General features: G+C 41.2%; 3 protein-coding genes across 4 annotated transcripts; 1 reads left to right on the forward strand and 2 right to left on the reverse strand.

Annotated features, from left to right (window-relative positions):
• Nucleotides 1–1,455: 1,455 nt before the first annotated feature.
• Nucleotides 1,456–6,730, reverse strand: tuba5 (tubulin alpha 5). The gene is made up of 5 exons (XM_030054852.1): nucleotides 5,968–6,730; nucleotides 4,120–4,345; nucleotides 3,493–3,641; nucleotides 2,046–2,726; nucleotides 1,456–1,944 (listed from the first exon to the last, which is right to left on the reverse strand). The coding sequence occupies exons 1-5, from the start codon at nucleotides 5,968–5,970 to the stop codon at nucleotides 1,645–1,647; spliced, it is 1,359 nt and encodes a 452-aa protein (XP_029910712.1). The 5' UTR covers nucleotides 5,971–6,730; the 3' UTR covers nucleotides 1,456–1,644.
• A 623-nt stretch (nucleotides 6,731–7,353) lies between these two features.
• On the reverse strand, nucleotides 7,354–15,007 carry klhl12 (kelch-like family member 12). 2 transcript variants are annotated; one of them, XM_030055464.1, is made up of 12 exons: nucleotides 14,503–15,007; nucleotides 13,665–13,876; nucleotides 13,072–13,225; nucleotides 12,637–12,854; nucleotides 11,561–11,710; nucleotides 11,310–11,424; nucleotides 11,088–11,194; nucleotides 10,804–10,999; nucleotides 10,476–10,634; nucleotides 10,279–10,377; nucleotides 9,983–10,169; nucleotides 7,354–8,357 (listed from the first exon to the last, which is right to left on the reverse strand). In XM_030055464.1, exons 2-12 carry the CDS (start codon nucleotides 13,845–13,847, stop codon nucleotides 8,231–8,233), a joined length of 1,695 nt encoding a protein of 564 aa, XP_029911324.1. In that variant the 5' UTR covers nucleotides 13,848–13,876; nucleotides 14,503–15,007; the 3' UTR covers nucleotides 7,354–8,230. The 2 variants fall into 2 exon arrangements, with proteins under 2 accessions (XP_029911324.1, XP_029911325.1); XM_030055465.1 differs by having other exon boundaries at nucleotides 13,665–13,886.
• Nucleotides 15,008–15,130: 123 nt separating this feature from the next.
• ptpn1 (protein tyrosine phosphatase non-receptor type 1) lies at nucleotides 15,131–25,604 on the forward strand. The gene is made up of 9 exons (XM_030055466.1): nucleotides 15,131–15,391; nucleotides 16,096–16,186; nucleotides 17,278–17,378; nucleotides 19,071–19,169; nucleotides 20,082–20,219; nucleotides 20,418–20,627; nucleotides 21,655–21,816; nucleotides 22,031–22,194; nucleotides 23,315–25,604. The coding sequence occupies exons 1-9, from the start codon at nucleotides 15,335–15,337 to the stop codon at nucleotides 23,592–23,594; spliced, it is 1,302 nt and encodes a 433-aa protein (XP_029911326.1). The 5' UTR covers nucleotides 15,131–15,334; the 3' UTR covers nucleotides 23,595–25,604.
• Nucleotides 25,605–26,365: the final 761 nt, after the last annotated feature.

Below are 26,365 nucleotides of genomic sequence, written 5' to 3' on the forward strand. Positions count from 1 at the left end.
ATCAGATTTCAAAATAAGTAGTGAGATGTAAATATGAATTATATTTTTTGTAAGCGCTGTGGCATAATACACCGTTATCATTACATTTCATATCGACATCACCAGTGAAACGTTTTATTTTTAAAAGACAGATTAAAATTACACATTTTAATTTTTCACAACTACACCACATAAGCTCGCCCTCTGGCATGCTGAAGTTAGAATTAATTCAATATTTTAAATTCAGTGAATATTGAATTTACTCCAAATAAGCCTGTTATTTTCCGTACAAACGATGAAGGTTAGGGCTGCCATGGACTCTTCAAGTTAAACTTGGTGTAGCCTAGGGTTTATAATGTGTCTTATGTCGACATGAGGCCTATTACAGGCTGCTTATAACTCATTATACACCCACAATTTACCAGCAGGATGTCCGTGCATAGCTGCTCCTGCCTGCAGGATTGGGAACGATTTCATGACCCCAAACAACAGCCTTGAGTTCACAGATTAAAAATACTATTTGCTCAACAGCAGCCTACGTGTAACATTTACCCAACATCTATTCCTGCAATTATATAAGGCTGGGCTACAGCATGTCTAATTATGACTACAATAAAAGGTAAGAGTAGAGCAACCCACGGTGTTTTCCATTAGTATTATAATGCTCATTGTATTCAGTTATGAAAATTATCACGATGACTTCAGTCTAACGCCTCTTTCTCATTTGGATTCATCACTATCTGCACAGCCACTCTCCTTTGTAGCCTATCTTGTGTTTACACTTGCGCGGATGGATACTTTCAGGTGACACCTTCACGGCTACCGGGACTTCTTGTTTAAATAGCCAATATGGGCAATTTGATTGGCTGTTCCTCATGAAGGTTTTATAACACTTGCTGTAAAGACAGAGGTGCCTGTCAACTGTGTCCCAGTTAGAAAAAAAAAAAACTTGGTCACTGTTACATTCAAGGATGCTGCGGAGGGTGAGCACACTGAACTAAGTTTATCCTCCTCTGCATTTGTCAAGCATAATCAGCTGCCTGAGAATAATCTTGATGATGATAGTTCCTTGGATATATGAAATTTAGTAACTTGTGAATATGTGAATATAGGAGAAAAGAAGACATTACTTAATGTTTTTCGGAAAATAATTGATGTTTGTCCAAAATGGTGGTACTTATCAGTTAATCCACATTTGTACTTTGCATTATGTCACTGCTCATATTGCTTAGGGTCCAGTTCAAAGTTGGGCCTTAACTGGGGATACACAACCTTTCCTCGGCTACTGAAGAAATAAAGAAGTATGATGGGACAAGTGAAGGTGACCTCCATTTTCTACTGATGATAGAAAGTAAGTCAAAGAGATACAGGCTGTAATGCATACAAACCTTGCAAATCCTTGTATTTTGGAAGTAATTACAGTTAACTTCATACTTGCCTGTGGTTGCTATTAAGTCTCACACAGAGTATGCCAAGAAAAGTTTTATTCAGCAGCACATAATTCAAATTAAAATTCAAAATTAATGTGATACAAGCAATGTAATGAGAGAGATACTCAAAGTGATTTTCTCAAGGTTAAAAGATACACAATATATTTAGGAAATAGCCGTTAATGCAGGATAAGATAACGGCAGTGTAGCTAACACAGCCCCTGGGATTTAGAATTCAGTATTCTTGGCCCGCTTCATCATCCTCAGATTCGGGGCTCATTTGACCCAGCTCCTCGTAATCCTTTTCAAGACATGCCAGGTCCTCTCTGGCCTCGGCAAACTCTCCCTCCTCCATGCCTTCACCCACATACCAGTGAACAAAAGCACGCTTCGCGTACATCAGATCAAACTTGTGGTCAAGGCGAGCCCAGGCCTCAGCAATGGCAGTGGTGTTGCTCAGCATGCACACAGCCCTCTGGACTTTGGCCAGGTCACCGCCGGGAACTGCAGTCGGAGGCTGGTAATTAATGCCTACCTGTTAAGACAAAGTCAGAGAGAAATAATCTGAGAAATGCATGGACACAGACATCCATCTGAGGTTAAAATTTTAATCTAATTTGACCATTCTTTGCTCACCTTAAACCCAGTGGGGCACCAGTCAACAAACTGAATGGAGCGCCTGGTCTTTATATTTGCAATAGCTGCATTTACATCCTTAGGGACAACATCACCTCGGTAGAGCACACAGCAAGCCATGTACTTGCCGTGACGAGGATCACACTTTACCATCTGATTGGTTGGCTCAAAGCAAGCGCTCGTGATCTCAGCGACAGTCAGCTGCTCATGGTAAGCCTTCTCAGCAGAGATGATGGGCGAGTAGGTAACAAGCGGGAAATGGATCCGCGGAAATGGGACCAAGTTGGTCTGGAACTCCATCAAATCGACATTGAGGGCGCCATCGAAACGAAGGGAGGCAGTGATTGAGGAGACAATTTGACCAATCAGTCTGTTGAGGTTGGTGTAACTAGGACTCTCAATGTCCATGTTACGGCGGCAGATGTCATAGATAGCCTCGTTGTCCACCATGAAGGCGCAGTCAGAGTGCTCCAGGGTGGTGTGGGTGGTCAGGATGGAGTTGTAGGGCTCCACCACAGCAGTGGACACCTGGGGAGCCGGATAGACAGCGAACTCCAGCTTGGATTTCTTGCCGTAGTCGACAGACAGGCGCTCCATCAGCAGAGAGGTGAAGCCAGAGCCTGTCCCCCCTCCAAAACTGTGAAAGACAAGGAATCCTTGCAGACCTGTGCACTGGTCAGTCTGAAGAGAAGAAAGGAATTAGTGACATTTTAGTGGCATTCTGTAAAAACTATTAAAGCCATGTTTCATTCATGGAAATTATTTCTATTTTTTTTTATCATGCAACCTTCCATGTATGTCCTGTTATTATTTAATACTGACGTGCCCAAAATTTTATGGTAGTATCACTCACTGATATTATACTGGAAAACATAATGTAAAGATAACACTTACAACTCTAATAAAAAATACACAAACAGATGTGATGCCAAATCTGGTAATATTTTTTCTGTGTTTTTAGTAGATGACTGATGTAGAAATTTTTTCTGTTTGACATTAGTGAGAAGAAGAGTCTGAGAAAAAGCTTCAGTTCCAATAAAAACTTGAGTATATCTTTCTGGGGCCGCAAATTCCACAGGTTGACTGTTATGAAAAATGAATACAGAATCATAACAAAGTTAATGTCCTGATGTGTGACATTTGCTTTAAGCTCATGCAGTAAGTCTAGGATTGTAGAAAGAGCCTCATTATTCCTATCCTCATTAGATTTACAAATGTAATCCTGAAGTATGAAAAGAAAACATAATAATTAAAATTATACTGACAATTTAAACTTTTTCTCACTTCTGCCTATGGGCAGCAGTGTACTGAATGTTTATCACTGCTAATTTAGGACTTAGGCAAACCGTATTTGAATAATGAACTGGTATCCCCTTTTAAAACATTTACAGGAAATAATGTGTCAACTTGAATCAGGTATCATAATTATTATTATAGTGTAACTGACCATTTTACGGACACGCTCCAAGACCCCGTCAATGATTTCTTTCCCAACAGTGTAATGGCCACGGGCATAGTTGTTGGCTGCATCCTCCTTTCCAGAGATTAGCTGCTCAGGGTGGAAGAGCTCCCTGTATTTTCCAACCCTGACCTCATCTGAAAAGGAAGATATGTTTTTTTGAATGAGGATGGTCAAATCAATACCAAAACGTCATTTACTTTAATAGATTGTGCAGTGAGATATGCCTGCCACCAAGACATAAACACATGTCCAGATGTGCAGTTTATTATGAAGACTGTGAAGTTATTCTTTATTTACTCCACCTGACTAAAATCAAATCCACTGTTTCACTCTAGAGCTTTTTCCATTTGCATAAATACACTTCTGTAAATGTTACCCAACATCATTCTCATTGGAGGAAAGGTAGAGGAGTCATCACTTCCACCACTGGACTTGTTGCTTGGATACCGGCGTTGCATTCAGTCTTCAGCATGTGCTGTCAGTGAGTTACCCTGTGCCCTCACACTAGATGCAGTTGACCACATATCACAGAGCTACAGAGCAGGGGAGCGGAGAATGACCGAAAGAGATAAAGAGGCTAAAATATATAAACGCATGCAAGGGGCTGCTTACCGACCACTGTAGGCTCCAGGTCTACATATATAGCTCTTGGAACATGACGCCCAGAGCTTCCAGTGTTGAAAAAAGTGTTGAACGGATCCTCACGAGAGTTTGGTTCTACAGGACCTTCCAGAAACACGCCATCAGGCCCGATGCCATGCTCCAGACAGAAGAGCTCCCAGCAGGCGTTTCCCGTCTGCACACCTGCCTGGCCTACGTGGATGGAGATGCACTCTCTCTGAAAAGAAAAATATATATACATATATTTGTAATTATTTTGCAGCATTTTGATTGTAGTCACAAATCCCATATACTAAAAACCAAGTAGACAGTCAAAACAAACATCTTAGTAGTAGTTCTCCACATTTTCAGCTTGTTACTCCCATTAGTTGCAGCCCTCTGCTGCCAGCAAAGACCCAAGGATGATGAACTTTGTCAAGTTCAAGGGTCAGATAAAGATTTTTTTTTTTTTTTTTTTTTTAGGCTCTTTTGTTCTGCTTTATTTGACAGTAACAGTAGAGAGAGACAGGAAAGGCAGGGGAGCGAGAGGGAATGACCTACAGCAGGGGGCCCAGCTCGGACTTGAGCCCAGGCTGCTGTGGTTAGGACTTAGCCATGACATTACAAGCTCTACTATGTGAGCCACCAGGGCGCCCCCTATTTTGAGGCTCTTTAACTTGAAGAGACTGTTAACATTCATTTTTTTCCCAAAAAGAAAGACTTTACAACAAAGATTACAAAACTGCTAAGTAAGTAAAGATTAAGATATTAAACATATTAAAGATTCCCCCCAGTTTGAGGTCTTTCTATGAACTTAATTTGGCATCTGCCGATTAACTTTGCTGTTGAGATGAAGGACATAAATGATTATAGCCACTGGGGATCAGTGTAATTACAAACAGATAAAAGTGCATAGCAGGTAAAGGTGTGTGCCCCCACATATTGCTCATTGTAACTGTGCCCAGCTTTTGCAAGTGTAAACAATGTCAAAATCGGGATAAGCCAGCATTTCTAGCGGTGTTTCTAGCAGTCAAGTTTCAACATGCTGCAAACTGAGCTTTTGTCTTCCAGGAGGGAACTTCCCCCAAGATGATTTTCTGCGGTTGAGTGACATTTGTAAGGCAAGAGCAGACTAAAGTTTAGAATATAAACACTGATTAGACATAAGACAATGAGAAAAAAAAAAAAAAACAGAATGATGACAAGAACCAGCTGTGAACCACCAAGGCTCAGATATATTCCAAGATTAAAGATGAAGCTTTGCAGGGACTACCTCTTGCTGAAGTAGACAGCCTATCTTCCATACTCTCTCTCTCTCTCTATATATATATACCCATTAATTTCACAAAACAATCTTGAGATAAACAAATATTAACAGTGTAATACAAAGAATCAAGCAGCTTAAAAGAAATGAGCTATCAAAAAGTTCAGAAAGTTGTAGCCTGTAGATCTACATGGCAATCCATCCGTGACAAACAGCTGCAACATACATTGCATGCATTGCATCAACTTCTCACCCAGGGTTTTGCAGACTGGAGAAAATGTTGTGTGTTCACATTCATATGGCATAGCTTTGTGCTGATAATAAGGTCTAGAAAGTATTTTGAATAGATCTTGAATAGGATTTTTTTTTAACTATTTTGTCCTTAAAACTTAAGCAAATTGGCTGGAAGTTCAAAAAGCATCAGAGCAGTCTTCCTCTTAGAGCACTTTCAAGATGTCAAACTGCTCTGTAAAATACTGCCAATGGTGTAGCACTCCACACAAGTGAAATATTACAGAATAAAACATCTATAAAATACAAGCTTCCCTCATTTCAATTCAACAAATCATAGTTCAAAAGTCATTACAAGGACTCACCATGTTGCTGCAGATGCTTGGTGGGCAGTGGGTTTTTGATAGGAGTTGAAAGTCAAACGGCTTCAGCAAAACCAGCCTGCTGTCCTGCGGTGTCGACCGGACGGGCAACGAGTCTCCGCCAACACTGCGCTGCACTGCGCCTCCCGCTGCGCCGCGAGCTCTTTTATAGCGCCGCGTGATGCGGACAGGAGAGCGCACCGGGCTGGCGCGCCTGAGCCGCGAGGAGGACCACAGCTTGTCATGACAAACAGGTAAGTAGACCCAACAGCATGAACACTTGAGCGTGTGTGGGAAAAGAAACTAAACTTAATGTGTTATGTCTGTCTCCCAAACTAAACTATAAAATACAAATATTCATACAGATATTACATACAGTTGTAAAAGTTTTTCTGTCACACCAAAACTTAATAGGAGCCCATGGATACATACTACACATGTACTGAAACTTCTCCAAACGTCTTGTTGAATTTTCTTGTGCCTGCCTGATTTTGTTTAACACCCAGGCTCTGGGCACATTTTCCTTGCCTGTGCCTATCCCAGTTATTAGGCTATATGTCAATGTAGACCTTTAGGGTGGATCCTGTTCACTGACAAGATTCCTGCTAAGAAAACACACATTAGGAGCAAAGCCAATTTTGCTGAAATTGTAAACTGTAGAGGTAACTCTTTTGTCACAGTTTTTCATAGTTAATTCCACAAGTATGACACAGTTATTAGTAAATAATGATTATTTCACAGCTGAACTGGTTCTGCTTAAAATTACAATGCTGTTGGTTATGTTATCTACGTGCAATTTCTTAACTTCTTCTGGTCTTTATAAAGGTTAGCCAGCAAAGATAAAATAATAATAATAATAATAATAATAATAATAATAATAAACTAAATAAATAAATGATAGTCAATCATAAAAATGAATTCACATGAACAGTTACTCTGAATTTGGAGAAATCTGACAACATCTGAGAACAAAGTGAGCTAAGAGGCAAAACTTTGAGCAAGTACACTTACTGAAGCAATCTCTGCTACAGAAAACTTAAGCGTGGCAAAGTGCACGCTGGTGTTGAGTCATGAGTTGCACTGTAGTGGTCTCAGAGTGCATGTGGGCATACAGTTTACACACTGCAGCCACACAAAATAGCAGGTAATCACTTGGTTTGGGTGATTCACGTTCTTCACATTGTCATTGTCCATCAAAAAAAGTACATGTCAAGCAAGCAGTGTACATATGGGATTTCTTCAACAATTGACATATATGTAAATGATCTTTTTGGTGGGAGAGCAGACACTGATTCAGCTTTTCGTGTTCAGAGTCTACAGTATTTTGTATTTTTTGCATCACTTCACAGGTGTTGAAGGACAGGAGTGACTTGACACAAAATAAAACTGATCAGTTCTCATTATGTTTATTCACTTCCCAAGCGACAGTAACTGTAGGGTTCAGTGACCGACATGTACGTGTCCAGATGAATAAGCTGAGGACAATCACATGCACCTCATACTCATTATTTTGCCTTTTTTCCACTTTTGAGATCTCAACAATCACGTAAGAGCGACAAAATAAGCAAAGAGTACAATGGCACAATTCAGTCATTTCCTAGAACAATATTTATCTCTAAATATATCCTCTATTTCGGGAACAATAACAAATAGTAAACCTTTTGTATTAAAGTGATTTGACTCTAAAAGCACTGAGCTTTATACAGAAAAAATACAAAAGGGGTTTGAATTACTGACCTTGCAAATGCCAAATGATTATACTTGATAACAAGCTAATGTAACAATCATCACAGTCAAAATGGGAGGCAACATGGATGTTCTGGTAGATGTAGGCCAAGGGCATAAGGCATATAGCAGCAGCTGGAGTCTAAATCTGCTCCATCTTTTCATTTTTTTTCCCCACAAGTAGAAATATATTGCACTTTGAAGACCAAATGAAAAAATAATCTCACAGTAACGACAGCAACAAGTACCACCAAAGAGAGTCATGCAAGTGGTGGTGGGTTCCTTGGAGGCTTCTTAAGAAATGGACTCAACCACGGTGAAGCTGAATCTCTGTTGCACAGTCCAAGTTTCAAAGGTTTAGCTGTCTGGCAGAGACAAGCAGCCCCGAACAGCTGCAATCGTTTCTGAGGGTACCTGTTTGCATACTGGCGACCAAACATCTCCCTTTGTGGCTCCATTTTAGTGGCATGTGAACAAAGTCTGTCTGCCAGTCCTCCACGCCACTTTGGCTTCTTGAGGTTCTTGTCATTGGCGAAGAAAATCACTTTTCTCGTAGAACACACACTCCTGCGTCACATCGCTGTGTGGCCATGGAGGTGACAACCTCCCACGTGTCAATAACTGGGTCATAACACTCAATACTGCTGAGAAGAGAGTTGCCATCATATCTAGAATGAAATTGAGACACACAGAGGGACTGTGAAACATGGAGGAACAAACAGTTAACAAATTAATAAACATTAATATACAGTGATGTGCCTATAAATACATTTTCAGTGTTAAATCCTATTGCCTGTTGCACCAGCTGGGTGAGGGTTTGATCCCACATTAGAGTGTAAAGTCTAAATTAAACTTTGCAGTTAAACTAGATTATTTCACACTAAAATCATGCCTTGAGTGGGACCACTGAGCAACACTGTAGCACAAAGTGATGTTTTCCCTTTAAATGGCCAGGAACATGGTTGCCAAAATCAATTTTCCATGCTCCAATTAACGGTAGCCTCAGTTAAATTTTCTAACCCACTCAAACAGGTAACTATATCATCTAGGTCGGGGATTAATTTGAAGTTTGTCAACAATACCTACTACAACCAGACAAAAGTTTCAGTGTAAAACAAGGCAATAGTGAACATGCTGTCCCTGGTGAGTGATCAAGTCTCCAACCAGTCCATTTAGTAAGAACTGTCACCTTGTTTCGAGCTGCACTTAGTCAAAATCATAAAGTACTGTATGAGATACTGCGATGATGAGTGAACAAATCACGACTGCTTACACTCTCCACACACACAATTTTGAGATTTTTTGTCAAAATCCAACAAATCAACAAATGCTGTAGTATCCACTACAGGCAAACATGCAGAAATCAGATTCACCATTGCACAACATTGCAGCACCTCACTTGGCTAATCGGTGTGATTCATTAAACTCTAATCACTTCAAATTTATTGGGCAGCCAATTTCAGAAATCTTTTGTGATGGTTGCAAAATGATTGACTGCTGGAAACAACTATCTGGGTTAAAACCGAGGCCAGTTCTTGCTGTCCTATTACCCTTACTTCTTTATGTTACTCTATAAGACTTTTCTCACACAAGCTTCCGGGTAACCCTACAGTACAACAGTCACTGAGACATTTGTCCAAGTTTCAACTTCATCAGGTAGCTGCCAAGTTCCTAGCAAACAAATACAGTCAGTTAAATTAAATTAAACGCAAATACAGATGTTTCAAAAAGAATACATGTCAAAACAAGCAGACAAAGACTTCTGCTGATTTATGTGTAACTTAAAATTGGACACACACACACACACAGACATATGAGATACTGCATCTTGTGCATGACCAACAGATGGATGGGCCCCGGCTAATCTCTAGTGCCTACACCAATTTCCTTGTGAAAGAAAACTACTGCAGATGTTACTTGATCAGACAACAATAGTGCTATGACGGAAAACCTGTATGTGTTTAATTGATAAACAGCCACAATTGTATCATGGTTTTTCTTGGTATCTGATATATTTGTGTTGATACTTTGTGTTTGTGATGTAAAATGTGCTGTATTTGTACCAGTGGGTCGTCCAGCAAGTATTCCCATCTGTCAGATTGGCGCACCATGCAAATGGATTTTTTACATATTAAGCTGTAACTTGTGCCTACGATTGAACTACTGCAGTTGGTGCAGTAATTAAATTTTTCTGTAATGCCTAAATTTGGACTTAGTAGGAATGCACAGTCAAACTAGTTTGTGAGGTTCAGTTCAGCTGGTGCAACATACGTCACGTCATTCCTCTTCTTACCCGGCTATGGCATAGAGACGACCTCGGAGGACAGTTGCTCCTACGTAACATCGAGGAGTAGTCATACTGGCTACAGTGGTCCAATAGTCTGTTCTGATGTTATAAACCTCCACAGAGTCAAGGTGTGAAACACCATCAAAGCCTCCTACCACATAGATGTGGTCATTGAGCAAAGCTACACCAGCCCCTGAAAGAGAATACAGGCTGTTCAGATACACCAGCAACACCCCATCACACACAAAAAGCTGCCAAGTAATATTTCAGTGCTCCTTGTTATCTCACACTGGAAAACCTACCAGACCGCTTGGTGGCCATGGGTGTAACACTTGTCCAGTGCCCTGTGTGTGGATCATAGCGCTCCACTGAATTCAGTATATTTAATCCATCGTAGCCACCTGTGAATAAACGACAGGGTAAAGACAAGCTACTACATCTTCTAAATATGATCCAATGTGTTGCTGCACCGACTAAGATGTGAGACGTCTGTCCCTACCTAGACAGTATATAAGCCCACTGGCCACCACCAGCCCAGCTCCCTCTCTGGCTGTCTGCATGTCTCCCAGCATGCTCCACTGATCAATGTTCGGGTCGTATCGCTCCATGCTGGTATGACGTCGGCTGCCATCAAAACCTCCAGCAACATAGATCATGTCTATCAAGAGCCAAATATGAAGACAGAAACAAAAAAAAAACTTGTAAGCTTGTTTATTTGCAGACTGTTCTGAGGAAAAAAAAATATTGACAGGGATTTTCACACAAAATTTTGTTAAGCTGAGCTCCTGATATTTCCACCCCTGGTTGACATGTGGACAATCATTTACCGCCGAGTGTTGTGGCTCCAGCAAGGCCACGGCGCACATTCATGGTGGCGACGGTGTACCAGACGCCATCCTCGTCCGCTGTGTAGTCCAGGCATTCGACTGAGCTGAGCCTCGACCGACCGTCATAGCCTCCGATCACATACACTCTGTCGTGGAGCGACACCGTGGCCACGTAACGCCTCTTCCGTGCAATATTCTGCAAAAGGCACAGCTGGGATCAGTCAACTGCAGTAAGATCGTAAAAGTCACAACATGAACTGGTATTGCAATTATTTGATACTTACAGGTAGGAAGCTCCACTCTTGAGTTTTAGGATCATATTTCTCAACTATATCTATTGGTGATTGTTGACTGCCAAACCCACCAATAACCAACAGGACTTCTTTGGCACCTGAAAAGACCCACTAATTACTTTTCATTTTGACATCAATAACAGTGTGGCTTATGAATGGCATGTATGGGAGGAGTGTGTACAGTTGAAGTTTCAGTAAGAACGGGACTCGTACCTAGTCTAGCTTGTGTGCGCGGGCCTTGCATCTCGCTCCTCAACTCTGGTCTCAAGTGGAATTTTTTGGCCTCATCCACAAGATCTCGACATGGCAGACTACACCGAATGAGTGGCTGGAACATGTCAAAACATATTTGCTTAATTGTGACAGTAACTGGGAAAAATACCTCAAATCTTATCTCTCTTGGAGGCGTATGATTACACAACAATACAACGGGGCCTCGTCCCCCGGTGTTGCATGTGGCTCACCTCAGAGTCGATGACATCTGTGATGTAGCGGGGCGTCAGCAGAGGCATTCGAACAAATTCGAGCATGTCTGGCAAATACGGCTCTCGCTCTTTGCGGTTGTGTTTGACCCAATTCAACACTGCCTCGAATACAGGTTCTTCTGAGTCCACCTTCACACAGACAGCATATAATAAGATTAATAACCTGTTAGGACAGTTTTAACAGTGAGCTGATAACTGCGCATTTACAAGTTGGATAATATTTATTACTGAAACAGATTGTTTGAGATCTATTATCAATAACTACTTCTCAGCAAATAAATTGTTTTTTTCAGTGACTACAGAATATTGTTCTAAAGAAAAAAAGCAATTTGATGGAGTTATAAGTGTTGAGAATAAATTGAAGCTTAATAAAAAGTAAACAAATTTTGTGAGTAGATTTGTCATGACAGAGATGGTACATCGAAAAACAGGTTTACTGAGGGTAAATAATATGTGCTTGCGATTTACATGTATGGTCTAGCTTCATTTTCAAAACAACAAAAATGACAGGAAGAACGCTTTGAGTGATTTGGTGATCTATAAATCATCATGTGATAATAACCATGTTTTCACAAAGCAATGCCTGCGGTTTGAGACAGGAATTTCCTGAGCACAAAGGCAAACTTAAATCAGGTTTCCTTCTCTGCAATTTCATTGTCAGCCAAATCCACAAATTTGACAGGCACTGGGGGGGCCCACTAACTGAGATTACAGCACGTTGGTACTTGCTTTTTTTCTTTTCCTTCTCAGGTGTTTGTGACACAGAATGATAGCTGTGTAAGATAAAACACTATAATTCACACCATTACAATCATTTCAGGCATCTTAACACCAACTCTGAGTGTGAGAGCAGATGCAGGTAGGCAGAAGTAGAGGGCACAGAGGTCATCGTAATTATTACAGACGTATCTCAGGTCTTTCAAGGTGCAAATTCAGTTAAGTGCTTGAGGCACAGCTCCATACCATAAAACAACTGTAGGCCAAACAGCCAACAAAGCACACTTGACAATAACACTGAAAAGAGCAATGCCTAAAGACTTTCAGAGGTTCCCCACCTGTATTTCATCACATTTGATAAGCTTTTCAACTTCTGTCTGGCTGAGCAGCATGAACTCCTCATGCTGAACCACCTCGGGAAAATGCTTTTGGGAAAAGAGCTCAGCAGCCTGCATCAGGTCGAGGCAATTGTGGGTCTCGGCAAAGTCGCGAATACCCAGACAGTTGGAGGGGTCGAGCTGACTATCCAGAAAATCACAGCAGGCTCTTTTCACCCCTGAGAAAAACAATGACACATTTGTATTTATAAATATGTATCACTCAAATTCTGCTAAATCCTGATGGGCACAAGTTTCAAGTCAAATTCCACTCCAGATCTGGAAACGCTGCTATGTCTGTGTTACATATTACACTCACAGTGACACCAGCTGGTACCACTGTGATATTAGCACATACTATTCAAATCAGTGTACAGAGGGCGTTTGCATGCTTACCTTTGAGTTGTAGCAGGCATGCAGCAGGAAGCAATTCCTGTACATTCTCCACTGTAACAAGCACCGTCTCTGTGTAGACAAAGTCTAACAGGATCTCCATGGTTGATGCAGTGAGGCCTTGAATGTCGACAAAAGATTTCCCCTTCTCTGCTAGCTGCAGGCCATAACAGAAACATATCAGATGTAATGGCAAAGAACACAACATTAAGTTTATGTAATGGGTCGATGACAAGACACAAAAATAAACTTCACTCATTCAATCATTCATTCATTCATTCTGTCGTAGAGAGTAATAACAATCCCTTTGCCATTCTCATATGTTTGTCTAATTTATGTTTGTGTGTCTAGTAAGCTTCATTAGCAAAGGGAAACATTCTCAGAATGGGCAAATTAGAGAGGTAATTTATGTCAAATGATCTGTAGAAAAATAAACAAATCATATTCTGAAATGTAACCAGGACACTTTCCTTTCCTGAAAACAGTGACCATTGTAGTCAACTTTTTTTCTGTCATGCCATAAGGGAACACATTTGGAGGAGGCAACAAATTCAACAACCCTCTTTGTATTTAGGAATGAAGTGTGTCAGAGTTACCTCACTGGTGAACATGGCACAAAAGTAGTCACTGCAGGCAGCCAGGACAATACGGTGGGCTGGAAAATCTGTGTTCTCCACCCTCAGAGTAATATCACAAAGTGTGTTGCTCTTGCGGAGTGAATTCATCGCGTTGAGGATAGATTTGGCGTGGGAATTGGTCATGATGTCTTTGGGAGCCATGATGCGTCGAGGAGAATTTCTCAAGGACACTGTGAGAATCGAACAAATGAGCAGCCACACAAACAATCCCTGTTGACAATGGTCTGAAGGAAACAAAGTCCAGACAACAAGGAAGTCCAACCGGGCTCAGTCTGACCACAGATGGCAGAAATCAAACTCTTACTGAGTATAAAATCTTAACTTTATCCATCTCTCTCCCTGTAAATGATATATTAACACTTTGCATACTTATCATACAAGTCATAAACAACTTGAGACTTTGATTTGCCAGCCCTATAATGTTATTTACCATTCATAAAGTGTGAGTATATGTGTGTGTTTGTGTGTGTGTGTGTGTGTGTGTGTGTGTGTGTGTGTGTGTGTGTGTGTGAGAGAGAGAGAGAGAGAGAGAGAGAGAGAGAGAGAGAGAGAGAGAGAGAAATGTCCTAATACATATTAATAAACCTCGGATAGGTTAAGTGTTGGCTCGCTACTGATTCATGTGTAATGTAAACTGGAATGGGACTTTCATTAGCTACCGTTAGCATTGCTAGCGTTGCTCACTGTAGGCTAATGATAAAAACATGTAGTCTCACTGAGTACGCCAACAATTAGAGCGAGGCAACAAATACAAATGAGCTGACACACAACAAAGATGATAGTAATTTGCTTATACCTGCCGCCGATGTAACGCTGGGTCAAAAAGGTGTAACGTTAGCTGAGCAGCTAGCCTTGCTAACTGGTAGCAACAGTCTCCTGTCCCAGTTTGTGCTGTCACACTGTCTGGTGAGAGCCACTGGACTAAAGGTAATCCATGATGACTTCTGCTGGGCTGCCACCGCGTAGGCGTCCTCTGTGAGGGGGGACGGCTGCTTTTAATGTCTCAAAACAATGGACTATCACCTCCGACACGATTTTATTGTGAACTAACTGAAATGTTTCAGACATACGCGGTGCCTCTCTACCTACAGCAGGTCACACCACTCTTCAGGTTGGAAGTAAACAGCAGCCCGCTACGTCAGTGTGCGTGCGCGCTCCACAAGGAGGGAAGGACGCGTTTCATTCCAGAAACAAGACGCCTCCCGCGCGTCCTCATCTGCTCCTCTTCATGTCTCCTGCTGGAATGGCAATCATGAAAAGCTTATTCATATAACGCGATATATGTTAGTCTAACTAGGAGCCACGTGGCTTTAACCAGACCCCCAAGAAAAACCCAGAGAGGATCCTCACTTTTAAACACTATTGCTTTTTTTTTTTTTTTTTTTTTTTTGAGGCACCCAAGGACAGTCGTGATCGTGTGTAGGAGGAGCCTACAGCGTGTTTCCGGTAAGACCAGGCCGAAAGACAACACAGTAATCTATGTAGCCGACAGTACTTACAATAGTGGAATAGAATAGTGGCCGAACAGTTGTCAGCAATTACGGGACACTTTTGGGAGTGAAAGCTTTAGTAATCCCCCAGGAGCTGCAGCAGCGCCTATCGGCTAAAGGAGCGGCAGCTGGACTGCAATGGAAGCCCAGTTTCGGGAAATCGATGAACTCGGGAGATGGAGCGCCATTTACCAGGTAGGATCTCTCGGTAAATGAAGGTGGAAATTGACTTTTGAGAGCTGGTATATTCGGGATAGATACCCCAGTCGGTACTGCGCCGACATTAAGACTGTATATGTGTATGTATCTGCCCCGGTTGGCCATCCTCCTCCTGTCGGGAGCTGATGATTGATGTGTCTGCCTCGCTCCCACAAGCAGCAGATCTCATCACGTTATTGCACTGTATCCTGATAACAGTCAGATGCAAATGATAAATTTGGTGTCTCTTGATATTTTGCAGCGGCTGTTTTCACATGAATAATGTCACTTCAGCTTCCCCTCATCTGGCTCTTTTACATAATCTTTTGTCAGCTTCGTGCACAAAATAGCCATTAATCACTGATAGCTGTCATTCAGTTTACTACCATGTTAGTGTTGGACCTGTGTAGGCTTACCTGATATGACGAATAGGTCTATTAAGAGCTATGTAGCTACTAGGTGGCACTTTGATGGAGTTTGCCATTGTAGCTGCACTGTAGTATCTAAGGTGTTGGTTCTGTTATGCCAACACCTCCAACACAAGAAAATAATATTCCATTTAAACATTTTTCTACATCCTTGGGCTGTAGACAGAGATTTGTGGACACCTCCTGTGTTAAAGCCTGTACCATCTACTGGGACATGTCTTTCATTTTGCACCAGAATTGTAATGTAATATCTTTTGTCTCTCTTTCTCACAGGAAATTCGGCAGCAGTCAAGCGAGCTGCCCTGCAAACATGCCAAATTACCTGAAAACAAAACTCGGAATCGCTACAGAGATGTTAGCCCATGTGAGTCTTACGCTGCCCTTCCTGAGTGCAGTGAACAGAGCAATTTGTTTACATGTCTGTTTAAAATGATGACATTTAAATGGAGGGTGGAAAACAGCCCGGGACTTTTAGCAGCACACCACCTACAGTGCTCGGTCACACCAGTGAGCTCCTGTTTATGCAGAAATTTCAGACAGTGGAGACTTATTTATTGTTCTTCATAGCAGCAGCCAGAAAACAATTGCAACTGTTTATTTGCCTGCATATGAATGTCACTCACACACACACACACACACACACACACACACACACACACACACAAAGTCTGCTTGCATCCGTTTGACTTCACATGCAAATATTGGATTGAATAATTTTTTTTTTTTTTTTTTTTTTTTTTTTTTTTTTTTTTACCAACCATTAGAATCATACAGCAAGCCCCTGTATTATTGTGAGTGGGAGTGACATAATGAAAAACATGATTTCTAATGCACATTTTTATGTCCTGATTTCATAAGTAGTTGGTCTATTATTCTGTATTCATGGAGAGTTGTAGTGTTATGAGAGAAAGCTTCATCTCAGCAAAGATCCATGAGTGTGCTTCAATGTGATCAGCTGTCATTTTGGGCATATCACATTGGACTACTGATGTGTCTTGTCATGTCAGATTACCAATTCAGTATCCGCTGCTAAGTCAGTATTTTCTTTTAACAAAGTGTCTTTCCATAATGTCACAGTCCAGCAGCTTAACTATGTGGTTTCCTCTTTTTTTTTTTTTTTTTTTTTTTTTTAACGTCAAAGAGGCTATGCAAATGATGCACACCAGCTAGTTATGTGCATCCTTTGTGATGAGAAAATCGGAAACTGAAACATGTTTGTTCTATTTATTCAGAAACTGAAATTCTCTTTCTACACTTTATCAAGAAAACTGATGTGGACCATCTTGCTCATGAAGCAAAGAAACTAGTCCGTGTGTTTTGTTCAAAGACAGACATGTCGTGCTCTTGGCAGCTGTGCCGATCTGAAGGCCCCAAGGCAATTGCATGTATAGTCTTCGGGGATTTTACCACATAACAAACGTGAGTATATTCTCATGATGTTTATGTTCTCCCCAGTTGACCACAGCAGAATCCGCCTGCAGCTGGGTACAAATGACTACATAAATGCCAGCCTAATATCAGTAGAGGAGGCACAGAGGAGCTATATCCTTACTCAGGTGAGTACAGAGAAAAAAAAATCCTGAGGAGAACAGTACACTCTTCTGGAGACACACTGATGTTACGTTGGTGTCAGTGAATCACACAATCATGACTCTGATCTGGGGCATCTCATTTAATGTTTGTTATCATGATACAAGGAGGCTAGAGAGCCATATCTATGATTTGTAATATCACCAAGAATCACTCGCTTGCTGAGTGTGGCGTACTTCAGTCGATCTTGAAGATATACCTACTGTTTATCTCAAAAAAACAAAAAAAACAAAAAAAAAACAAATGAAATGGCTCCAGAGAGGGCCAGGTGGTGGCACTGATGCATGATGCTTGCACTTTAGACTGATTTCTACTAACTTCTATATTTGTAGAAGTAACACTGGTGAGTAATGTTTTAGGGTTGATTTTAAAAACAAACAAACAAAAAAAATAAATAAAATAAAGGCCATATATATTTTTTATTCAACCTTAATTGAACAAGATAAGTATCACTAAGATTAAGGGTCTCCATTGCAAAGGAAAGAACGGGAACAAGACAAACATTAGGTTGTTGATCAATAAAATATAATTGTATGTAAGAATACAGTCAAAAAAGGAGGGAGGAGTAAAATAGTGGTATAAAATAATAAAGCAAAATCTATATAAGTGCTTTAAAAGACACTGGTGGAATATCAAACCAGCAGGCGCCTGGGCCAAATCTGTTTTAACCTCCACTAAACAAAGGCTGTTCAGCTACAGGATCCCTCTTTATCAGTGTGAGGTCTCCAAGACAGACCAGCTGTTTCAGCTCCAAATCTCTCTGCAGTGGGGAGAGAGCGCTTTTGCTTGCTTCATACAGTTTTTATATTTGGAACACAGTTACCAAAAACAAATCCTGATTCAGTGAATTGTCATTTCCACCAAGTTTTGCAGAGGTGCTGCAATAGTGAGGTGGCACGCGGCAGACTCATAGCACTGATAAAATGTAAATGTTCACGAGTGGACAGGGCAGGCCAGCCAACCTGAACGAACAGGAAGGGTGATGAGTGAGAGTCTTACAGTCTTCAGTAGTCTGTGATACACACACGGAGGATTTTGACCGTATGTCATTGCTATAATCATTTACCAGCATGAAAGTGGTGGCAGCCAGTGTCTGTGTAGATGCAAAAGATGAACATGACTTGTTCCTGAAATAAAATCCCAATCTCATTATGGTGCTGATTTGTGGCTTGAGTCAGGGGCAGCCAGCAATTTCAATTCCTTATACATCAACATGAAACTGACTCAGTCACTTTGCCCTTGATAACTTTTTTTTGTGATTTTAAACAACACAAGCCGTCCACAATGTTAAAACAGCTGGGAAGTTTTTTTTTTTTTTTTTTTTTTTAAAGGCTTCAGTGAAGTTATCAGCCCAGTAATAAATGATCATTTCTTCATGATACAGCTGAAAATTAATTGGTGTTTGGAAAGTTTTGGCATAAATTATTGAGATAATAGTAAATAGAAGAGGGCATTGTTAAACCAGTCAAACCATGAAACTGACTTGAGGATCCTATACTCTGATCCTATACTGTTAGAATAGCGCCATCGGTATCAAAAGCTTTGGCCAGATAACTAAACAGGGTGACACTGGATGACAATGATTTTTTTTTTTTCAGTTCCGGTAGAAACACAAACCTCAGTTCTCATAGCATGCCTGTCCAATGTTTTCCTCTCAGGGACCCCTTCCTACTACATGTGGTCACTTCTGGGAGATGGTGTGGGAGCAGAGGACTCGTGGGGTGGTGATGTTGAACCGAGTCATAGAGAAAGGATCTGTAAGTAACACTGCTGAGGATGTTACTAACAAAAGTTACTCATTCCTTTATACAAATTGTAACCACATAATTAGATGACTTTTTAGCCCATTTTTAGCCCATTTCCACTTCCAGAAACAGATGAACATCACAATCTGTAGCACTTTCTCACTGTTCCCAGTCTTTGTGTGTGCACAGTTTCTCTTCATTGTCTTATGGTTTTGTCCTCGAGTATCATCAGTGCTGAATACTATCAGGATTATTCTCAGTTACAGTTACAGCCACAGCAGTATCAGTAATCTTTGGAAGCGAGTTAAATTTAAGTCACGTGATCCCAGTGAGTTTCTGCTTTCATCAGTGTTTCGCTGTATTGATTACAGGCTGTTTAACTTGAAACTGCTCGTTACCTTCAGCAAACAGGAGGCAAACCTCCACCAGACTCACCTCAGCTCAGATATTGTTTTCTCGCCGCTGAGTGAGAAACCATATTTTTTCCAAAACTAACATCTTGATTGGGAGGAGACAACGGATTTTTCCTGCTTTGTGAATGATCTTGAATGAGCTCCCTGACAATCGGCCAACCTCTGTCACCGCTCTCTCCTCAGCAGTTTATTAATCCAACCTGCCTGTATGAGACGATATGAACGCAAGCGAGCAAGAGTGATTTTGATCTGTTTGGTGTGATTTTTGACATGATATATTAACCATTACTCCACTGAAGTTCCGTGCCAAAGTAACAGAAATGAAACTTTTTTTTATTATAACCATAATGTAATAATTAAAATGTTATTGCACTGCCAGGAAAATTAATCAAATTACACTAACACATTACTCCAACACTGGTAAGTAGGGGGAAATAATGTGGATGTGAGACAGTGTCAGTAACTGCTGTCTGTCTCGTTTGTCAGTGTTGCCTTTTTCTGGCCCCATTAGATCAAATGCGCCCAGTACTGGCCAGACAGAGACGAGAAAGAGGCTATCTTTGAAGACACCAATTTCAAGCTCACCCTTGTTTCAGAGGACATCAAATCTTATTACACAGTCCGTCAGCTGGAGCTGGAAAATATGTCTGTAAGTTTGAGGTTTTTGGTGTTTTTGTCAATCTAAGCAAGTGTTGATCTAGAGTTACCGGCTCAGTCAAATGAGGTTTTCAACTTAGTTAAGAGAAAACCAGTTTCTGAGTAGTAGTCAGGTGTTATGATAATATATAGATATGGGCACTGATGTCTTCTTTCTTCTTTTAACATCCCTCATTGTGTCCCTCTACAGACACAAGAAACCCGTGAGATTTTACATTTCCACTACACCACCTGGCCTGACTTTGGAGTCCCAGAGTCTCCTGCCTCCTTCTTGAACTTCCTGTTCAAGGTGCGAGAGTCAGGCTGTCTCAATTCGGACCAGGGACCGGTGGTTGTGCACTGCAGCGCTGGCATCGGACGCTCCGGGACCTTTTGTCTTGTTGACACCTGCCTCTTACTGGTCTGTACCCCAGACTTTACCTCTGCTGCCATTTGCGTTAACATTTTACAGAAAAGTAGCTCAGTCTTATCCAGAGCAAGAACAATGAGTGCAATAGGAATGATCCTAAATTTGTTTGTCATTAATTTAAGAAGCAACCGGGTGCAGGGGTTAGAGCTGTAGTGCCTCTAGGTGTAATATATTCTAGTAAAATAGTGCAGCGTCCATTGAAATAAGTGAAAATGCCAGAGGAAACATGAGTTTTAGGTGCAAAAGCTCACATGCAAATATTATGGGCTCAATGAAGTCAAAGTGACATTTATTGTGCATGGAGTTTACAAACCTCATCAGCCCAACCTGAGCTGATGCTGTTCCTCCGCAGCTAGTTACCATGGTTACCACTACACTGTTTAGGTGGAGCTCACACTTGGTCACAGTGAGACATTTCTGCGCTCATTATCATCACTGATTTAATTGTTGCACATTTATTATAATAACATTGATTAACTACCTTTGTAGGATAATTTTTTTAGCATTCATTTCAATTATAGCAATTCAGAATCAACATTTTATGTAGCTGTTCATATTCTTTTTTTTTTTTTTTTTTTTTTTTTTTTTAGCTGTGACACACTTTGTAATGTGGGTTTAGATATGAGTGCTACAAACTAACCATTGATACATTTCTGAGATGTCACTCGATGGTTTAGGTCCATGTGATGAATTATAATTAATTAATTATGTGGATGGGATAAAGAGCGTGTTTACTGGTGGCACATAATGACAGCTGGTGTGGCTGCTGGAAAACACAACACAGTCAGTGAAATGGCACTTTTTTATTTCCTGTTTGTTTAATTGACAGGCGTAAAGGCCGGTGGAGCAGGCGGTGAACTGATATAAAAACAGCTGGTTGTGCCTTTTATACTTTTATGTTTAATTGTGGCAGTGGATAAGAGGCTCGTGTAATCACTTTCCAGTAATATTTTGGGGAGGATGAATAATACAGTTCCATTTCAACAAGTCCTGTAACCTTGCACTCTATTGTGTTCAGATGTCCATCCGCAAGGACCCGTCATCTGTGCAAATCCGTGATGTGCTACTGGAGATGCGGCAGTACCGCATGGGCTTGATTCAGACAGCAGATCAACTTCGCTTTTCCTACCTCGCTGTCATTGAAGGTGCCAAGTGCATCATGGGAGACACATCGTTGCAGGCAAGCCCATGCTCTCATTTTTGCTCTTTATTCCATTGAAGTTTTAATATAGAAAAACTATGCTGTATGTGGTAGATCCAGGGTTTTGTCAGGTAACCAAATGAAGCTGCAAATAGCTCTCTGCTGCATGAAATGTCTTGCAAATGTCTTAACAGTGTATGAATCTCAAATTCAAGTAACTTATTCAAAGTGATTTGTGCATGTTTTTGTGAAGGAATCATGGAAAGAGCTCTCAAACGAGGAGGATATCCCTCCAGAGTTCACACCTCCTCCTCCTCCTCCTCGTCCGCCTGCCAGAGACCCTCACAACGGCAAAGTTGAGCCATCCTTCTTCCCTGAAAATGAGATCATCCAACAGAATGAGATCCACAGTCTGGGGTAAACACTGAAATCATCTTTCTCTGTCCAGAGGCGTTCATTTAAATTCTTAAAGAGACACAACCATTCTTTAGGAAAAGCACCCTTTTCTGCTTGATTAAAGAACCCAGTAAATAGTTCTCTCTCTTCCTTGATTGTATGTTTTGAGTTTGGGTGGGATCATTTCACCAAAAAGATATGAGTGAAGCGCATTTTATAGTCAAACACAATGTAAATCGCACATGTAAAGAACATGGCGGCACGTTGAAGCGGTTTTACCTTTGGGTTGATTTGCATGTCGCTGAAATCCCATACTCAGATCTCCACGTATGATCAACCAATCAGAACGCACAACGTCACATAGACTTTATACGAGGTGGACATTCTTGGACATTCTTGGGCTGGGCACCCAAAATATGCATCAGATAGCGTCATTTCATGGGAGAGAAAGTTTTATTTGATGGGATGTGTGGAGAGGAGGGATTTAGTGAACAACTGTGAAGCTTTTTATTGGTTGAAATGCTTAAGCCCCTTTCTCATTACATGGTATTGGTCGTGCCTGCGTTTTTTTGGTTTGTCATTGGGCCAAAGTTTGGGATAGTATCCGATACAGTGAACTATTTTTTGGAACCACATCTGTTGAGGTTTTGAGTGAGCTCAGCCGATGCTAAAATGTAACGTGACATGCTGCAGACCTCTGATTGGTCAGAGAGAAATTGAACAGTTTGTTTTATTATTTAATATTTCTTTCAGCTAATCTCTTAGCGACATTAATATTGTTCTTGTGATGCAGCCATTTGAGTTGGCCTTTTTGATTTTTTTAATATTATTATTAGTTTTTTAATAAAATACTTGTGTGGGGCTCTGGAAGAAAAGGGAGGAAAAACCAGTCAAAAAGCCCACAAGTGACCAGCAGGGCTTCGTTGTGAAGAGGAAAACAAAATCCAGAAAGGTGAAGCGAGGCGAGCCTGTACTGTGTAATGGAAAAGCGGCATTATTTACACCTACTGGTGCAGCATCAGCTCACTCTTTAAAAGATCCGCTGTTTTTCAGGAGGTGAAAGTAACGGGAGTTCATTTCATGGAGTTTTTAAAATCTCCCGACCACTGAATCACTGTTCTGGTAACGTTTCCTTTTTCAGGTCCTCACTTGAGCCTGAGCTGCGAAGGAGGAATATTGCAGCCTCCGAGCCCCCTGCCGAGTCTGCTGATCAGCCTGATTGCCAGATGGGAAACCAAGATCATACCTCCAAGTCGCAGCAGGAGCATGAGGCGGAGGAGGAGGGGCTGACCCAGGCGGTGCAGCAGCCGGAGGAAAGCTCCCCTGCGGCAGGGTCCTGGTCCCCCACGCTCACCAGCGTGTGCCTGTGCACGGCGTTGGCTGTCGGTGCTTATGTCTGTTATCGAGCCTGTATCCACTGATGTCTTTCCTTCCTCCTCCCTTTGTTCCTCCCTTTCTCTTCACTGTTTTTGCAGAGTGAATGAGGCCGCTTGGACAGCCTTCTTTGACTCTGGGTTTACTCTGAGAGCGAGTGGATTATTTGGACTTCACCAGAGTCGGGTTCACTCGTTCAGTTTATAAATGCAGTGCAAGGAGTTGGTTGGTTGGGGGAAAAGGGCTGCTGCTTCCCTGTTACCCACCGCAACTCCCCTCAAACTGTCAGTTTGGATGCTCAGGGCCTCAATTTTCAGGTGTCACATCCCAAATACATGTGCCGACGTAAAAATAGCAAGAGTCCACACACGTTTCCTTTTTTTATAGCAGTCTGTAGAGAAAATGTTATGTTTTAGCTCCTGTGTTCTGTGAACTGCTCGGTGAACCAGCCCATTTTTTTTTTACACATGTGCCCTCTCTACATTTACCAAATGACACTCATAAGTGTTCTTCCATTTCAGCCTTTACCAGTGTGTCCAGTAGGCTTTTGCTGTTTTGTTTTTTCATCACAAATCTTTCTTTTCCCTGACACAAATGGATCAGAAATCACAGAGCCAGATTTTTGACCTGCCTGTCTCAAAGCAAACCAATAAGGGAGATACCAAACTTTTTTTTTTTCTTTTCTTTTTTTGTTCTGCTGTAGATGGGTCAGTATTAAACCCAAAAGTGAGGTGAAATATGCGGAAGCAAGAGGGAGGCGACCCTGTGCCCAATAGATAGCAGATGGATGTAGGAAGGCCACTGACGGTGTTAACTGTCTTCACCAGTGGGTCGTGTATAGGGCTGCACAGGGCATGCAGGTTGAGTGTGTGTGTGTGTGTGTGTGTGTGTGTGTGTGTGTGTGTGAGAATTTGTTGGAGTAGTAGTTTTTGGCGCTTTCTACTGATGCTTGAGTTAAATCTACACAGTGAGAAATACTCATGCTAATATATTAACATTTACGTCAAATGTGAGCTGTAATCGAGGGTGCCTCCCGGTAATCGATTCCCCGTGTTTTTTTCCCTTCCCTGGTGGCTCAACAGTCTGCGAGTCAGTACAGTCTGATTTGAATAGCGGTGGTGCGTTCGCTGCACGTCCCGAGCTGTTCTGTTTGACTCGGTGTGACATGCCTCGTTCTCCCTTTGCCTGGCGTTCTTAAAAATTGGCACGAGCAAAATCTTGACCCAAATAGATGTTTAATAAGTTGTTTAATAAGTCAGCTCCTCAGGAGTTTCTTTGTTTTTGTGAATTCAGGGAGAGCAGCTTTTCAGTTGCCGTAATGGGTGAAATCTGTGGAGGCTTTACACGCTGGGAGAGGTGAGTGTCTGACACGCCCGAGTGTGCCTGATACCTGTTGTGAAGTCTCAGCCACATTTACGCACAAGAATGCCAGCTTAACCAATGGTGAAACAAAGTAGCTGTGCCCCACTCTTTTCGCCAGCAATACAAATACTTAGCCGTGTGTCGCCCTTTAAAGTTACTAACCTCTGAGTGCTAAACCATCCTGCCTGTCTGAACCGGGAACCAGGGATTTTGAACAAACCAAAAATCAAACACCAGCACAGGGATAAATAACAAAATACACTGTAGTGATGATCTCTTTTGTCATGGCGTGGCCCTGAGCTGGCAATATTGTTTTTGTATGATTACGTTTAACTTCTTAGCATGCTGCAGTTTCAAATCAACAGGTTTGTCCTAAGAAGAGATTAGTTCAGCTGCTAGCGTTCAGTTTACCTTTACGACTCAAAAGTACAGAGCTTGAGTCCAACAGCTGTACCTTTCTCTAGAATGTATAAATGTCCTATCTTTGGACACATTATTATAGATATATATATCTAAATATATATTATTTTTTTCAAATCAGGTTTCAATGTGCTGAGTTATTTTGTTCTGCTTCAGTAAGGGATTAAATCTCAGCACCTGGGCAGACATTGCACCAGTTTTTCCTGTATTTCTATACTTATGCTGAGCTTGAAAACATGTATTTTTTATTTACACTCATTGTTTTTTTTTTTTTTTTTTTTAAATAAAAAAAGTCTACTGTTGATTTGTTCTGGTTTTTAGAACAGATTTATGTTCATAACTTCATTCTCAGTCTTAATTCTGAACAATGACTGTGATAATAAAATGTCACACACCACTGTGTGTTTTCTTTTCATTGTTGGGCCACCAAAAGGCATAAAGGGCTGAGGCCTTTTGATGGGGGCAGGCCTGCTGCCACATGAGGTAAAATTCAACACAGCTAAAACTGAATCAGAGGTAATTACACTGCTGAGCTTTTCTGGACATGAATCAGATTTTACAGTGTTGCCAAAAACAAACAAACAAACAAACAAAACTCACTAAAGCAATTATTTTTCCCAAAGCAAAAATATGTGTATATGTCAGCACTTGGTTCAGGTAAGGTAATCGGCTAAAAGCAATCCATGTTGAAGCCTGTTATTGCACAACACACAACGCTAGACGTGGTTTGCACTGAGGTGAACCACAGACTGGCAGAGCCATGCCTTGATCCTGCCCAAGATTACACAGGCAGCCTTGCCCAGGAGAGTCAACATTACAAAATGCTTTACAAAACGGGACCAATATTCAGAATAATTTGGCTGATCTGAAAAGAGCAGCCACCTAAACTACAACATTATGGACCACAGTCAGGAATAATGGCACTGAAATATGTTACTGTGTAAGAGGCTTAGAATGCAAACCAGACTAGTTGCACCATTTTCAACAAACTGTGAATCTTATCTATTCCTCTTATATTAATAATTCATAATTAATA

This window comes from Myripristis murdjan, chromosome 7 (genome assembly GCF_902150065.1).
Source record: "Myripristis murdjan chromosome 7, fMyrMur1.1, whole genome shotgun sequence".
NCBI classification, from domain to species: Eukaryota; Metazoa; Chordata; class Actinopteri; order Holocentriformes; family Holocentridae; genus Myripristis; species Myripristis murdjan.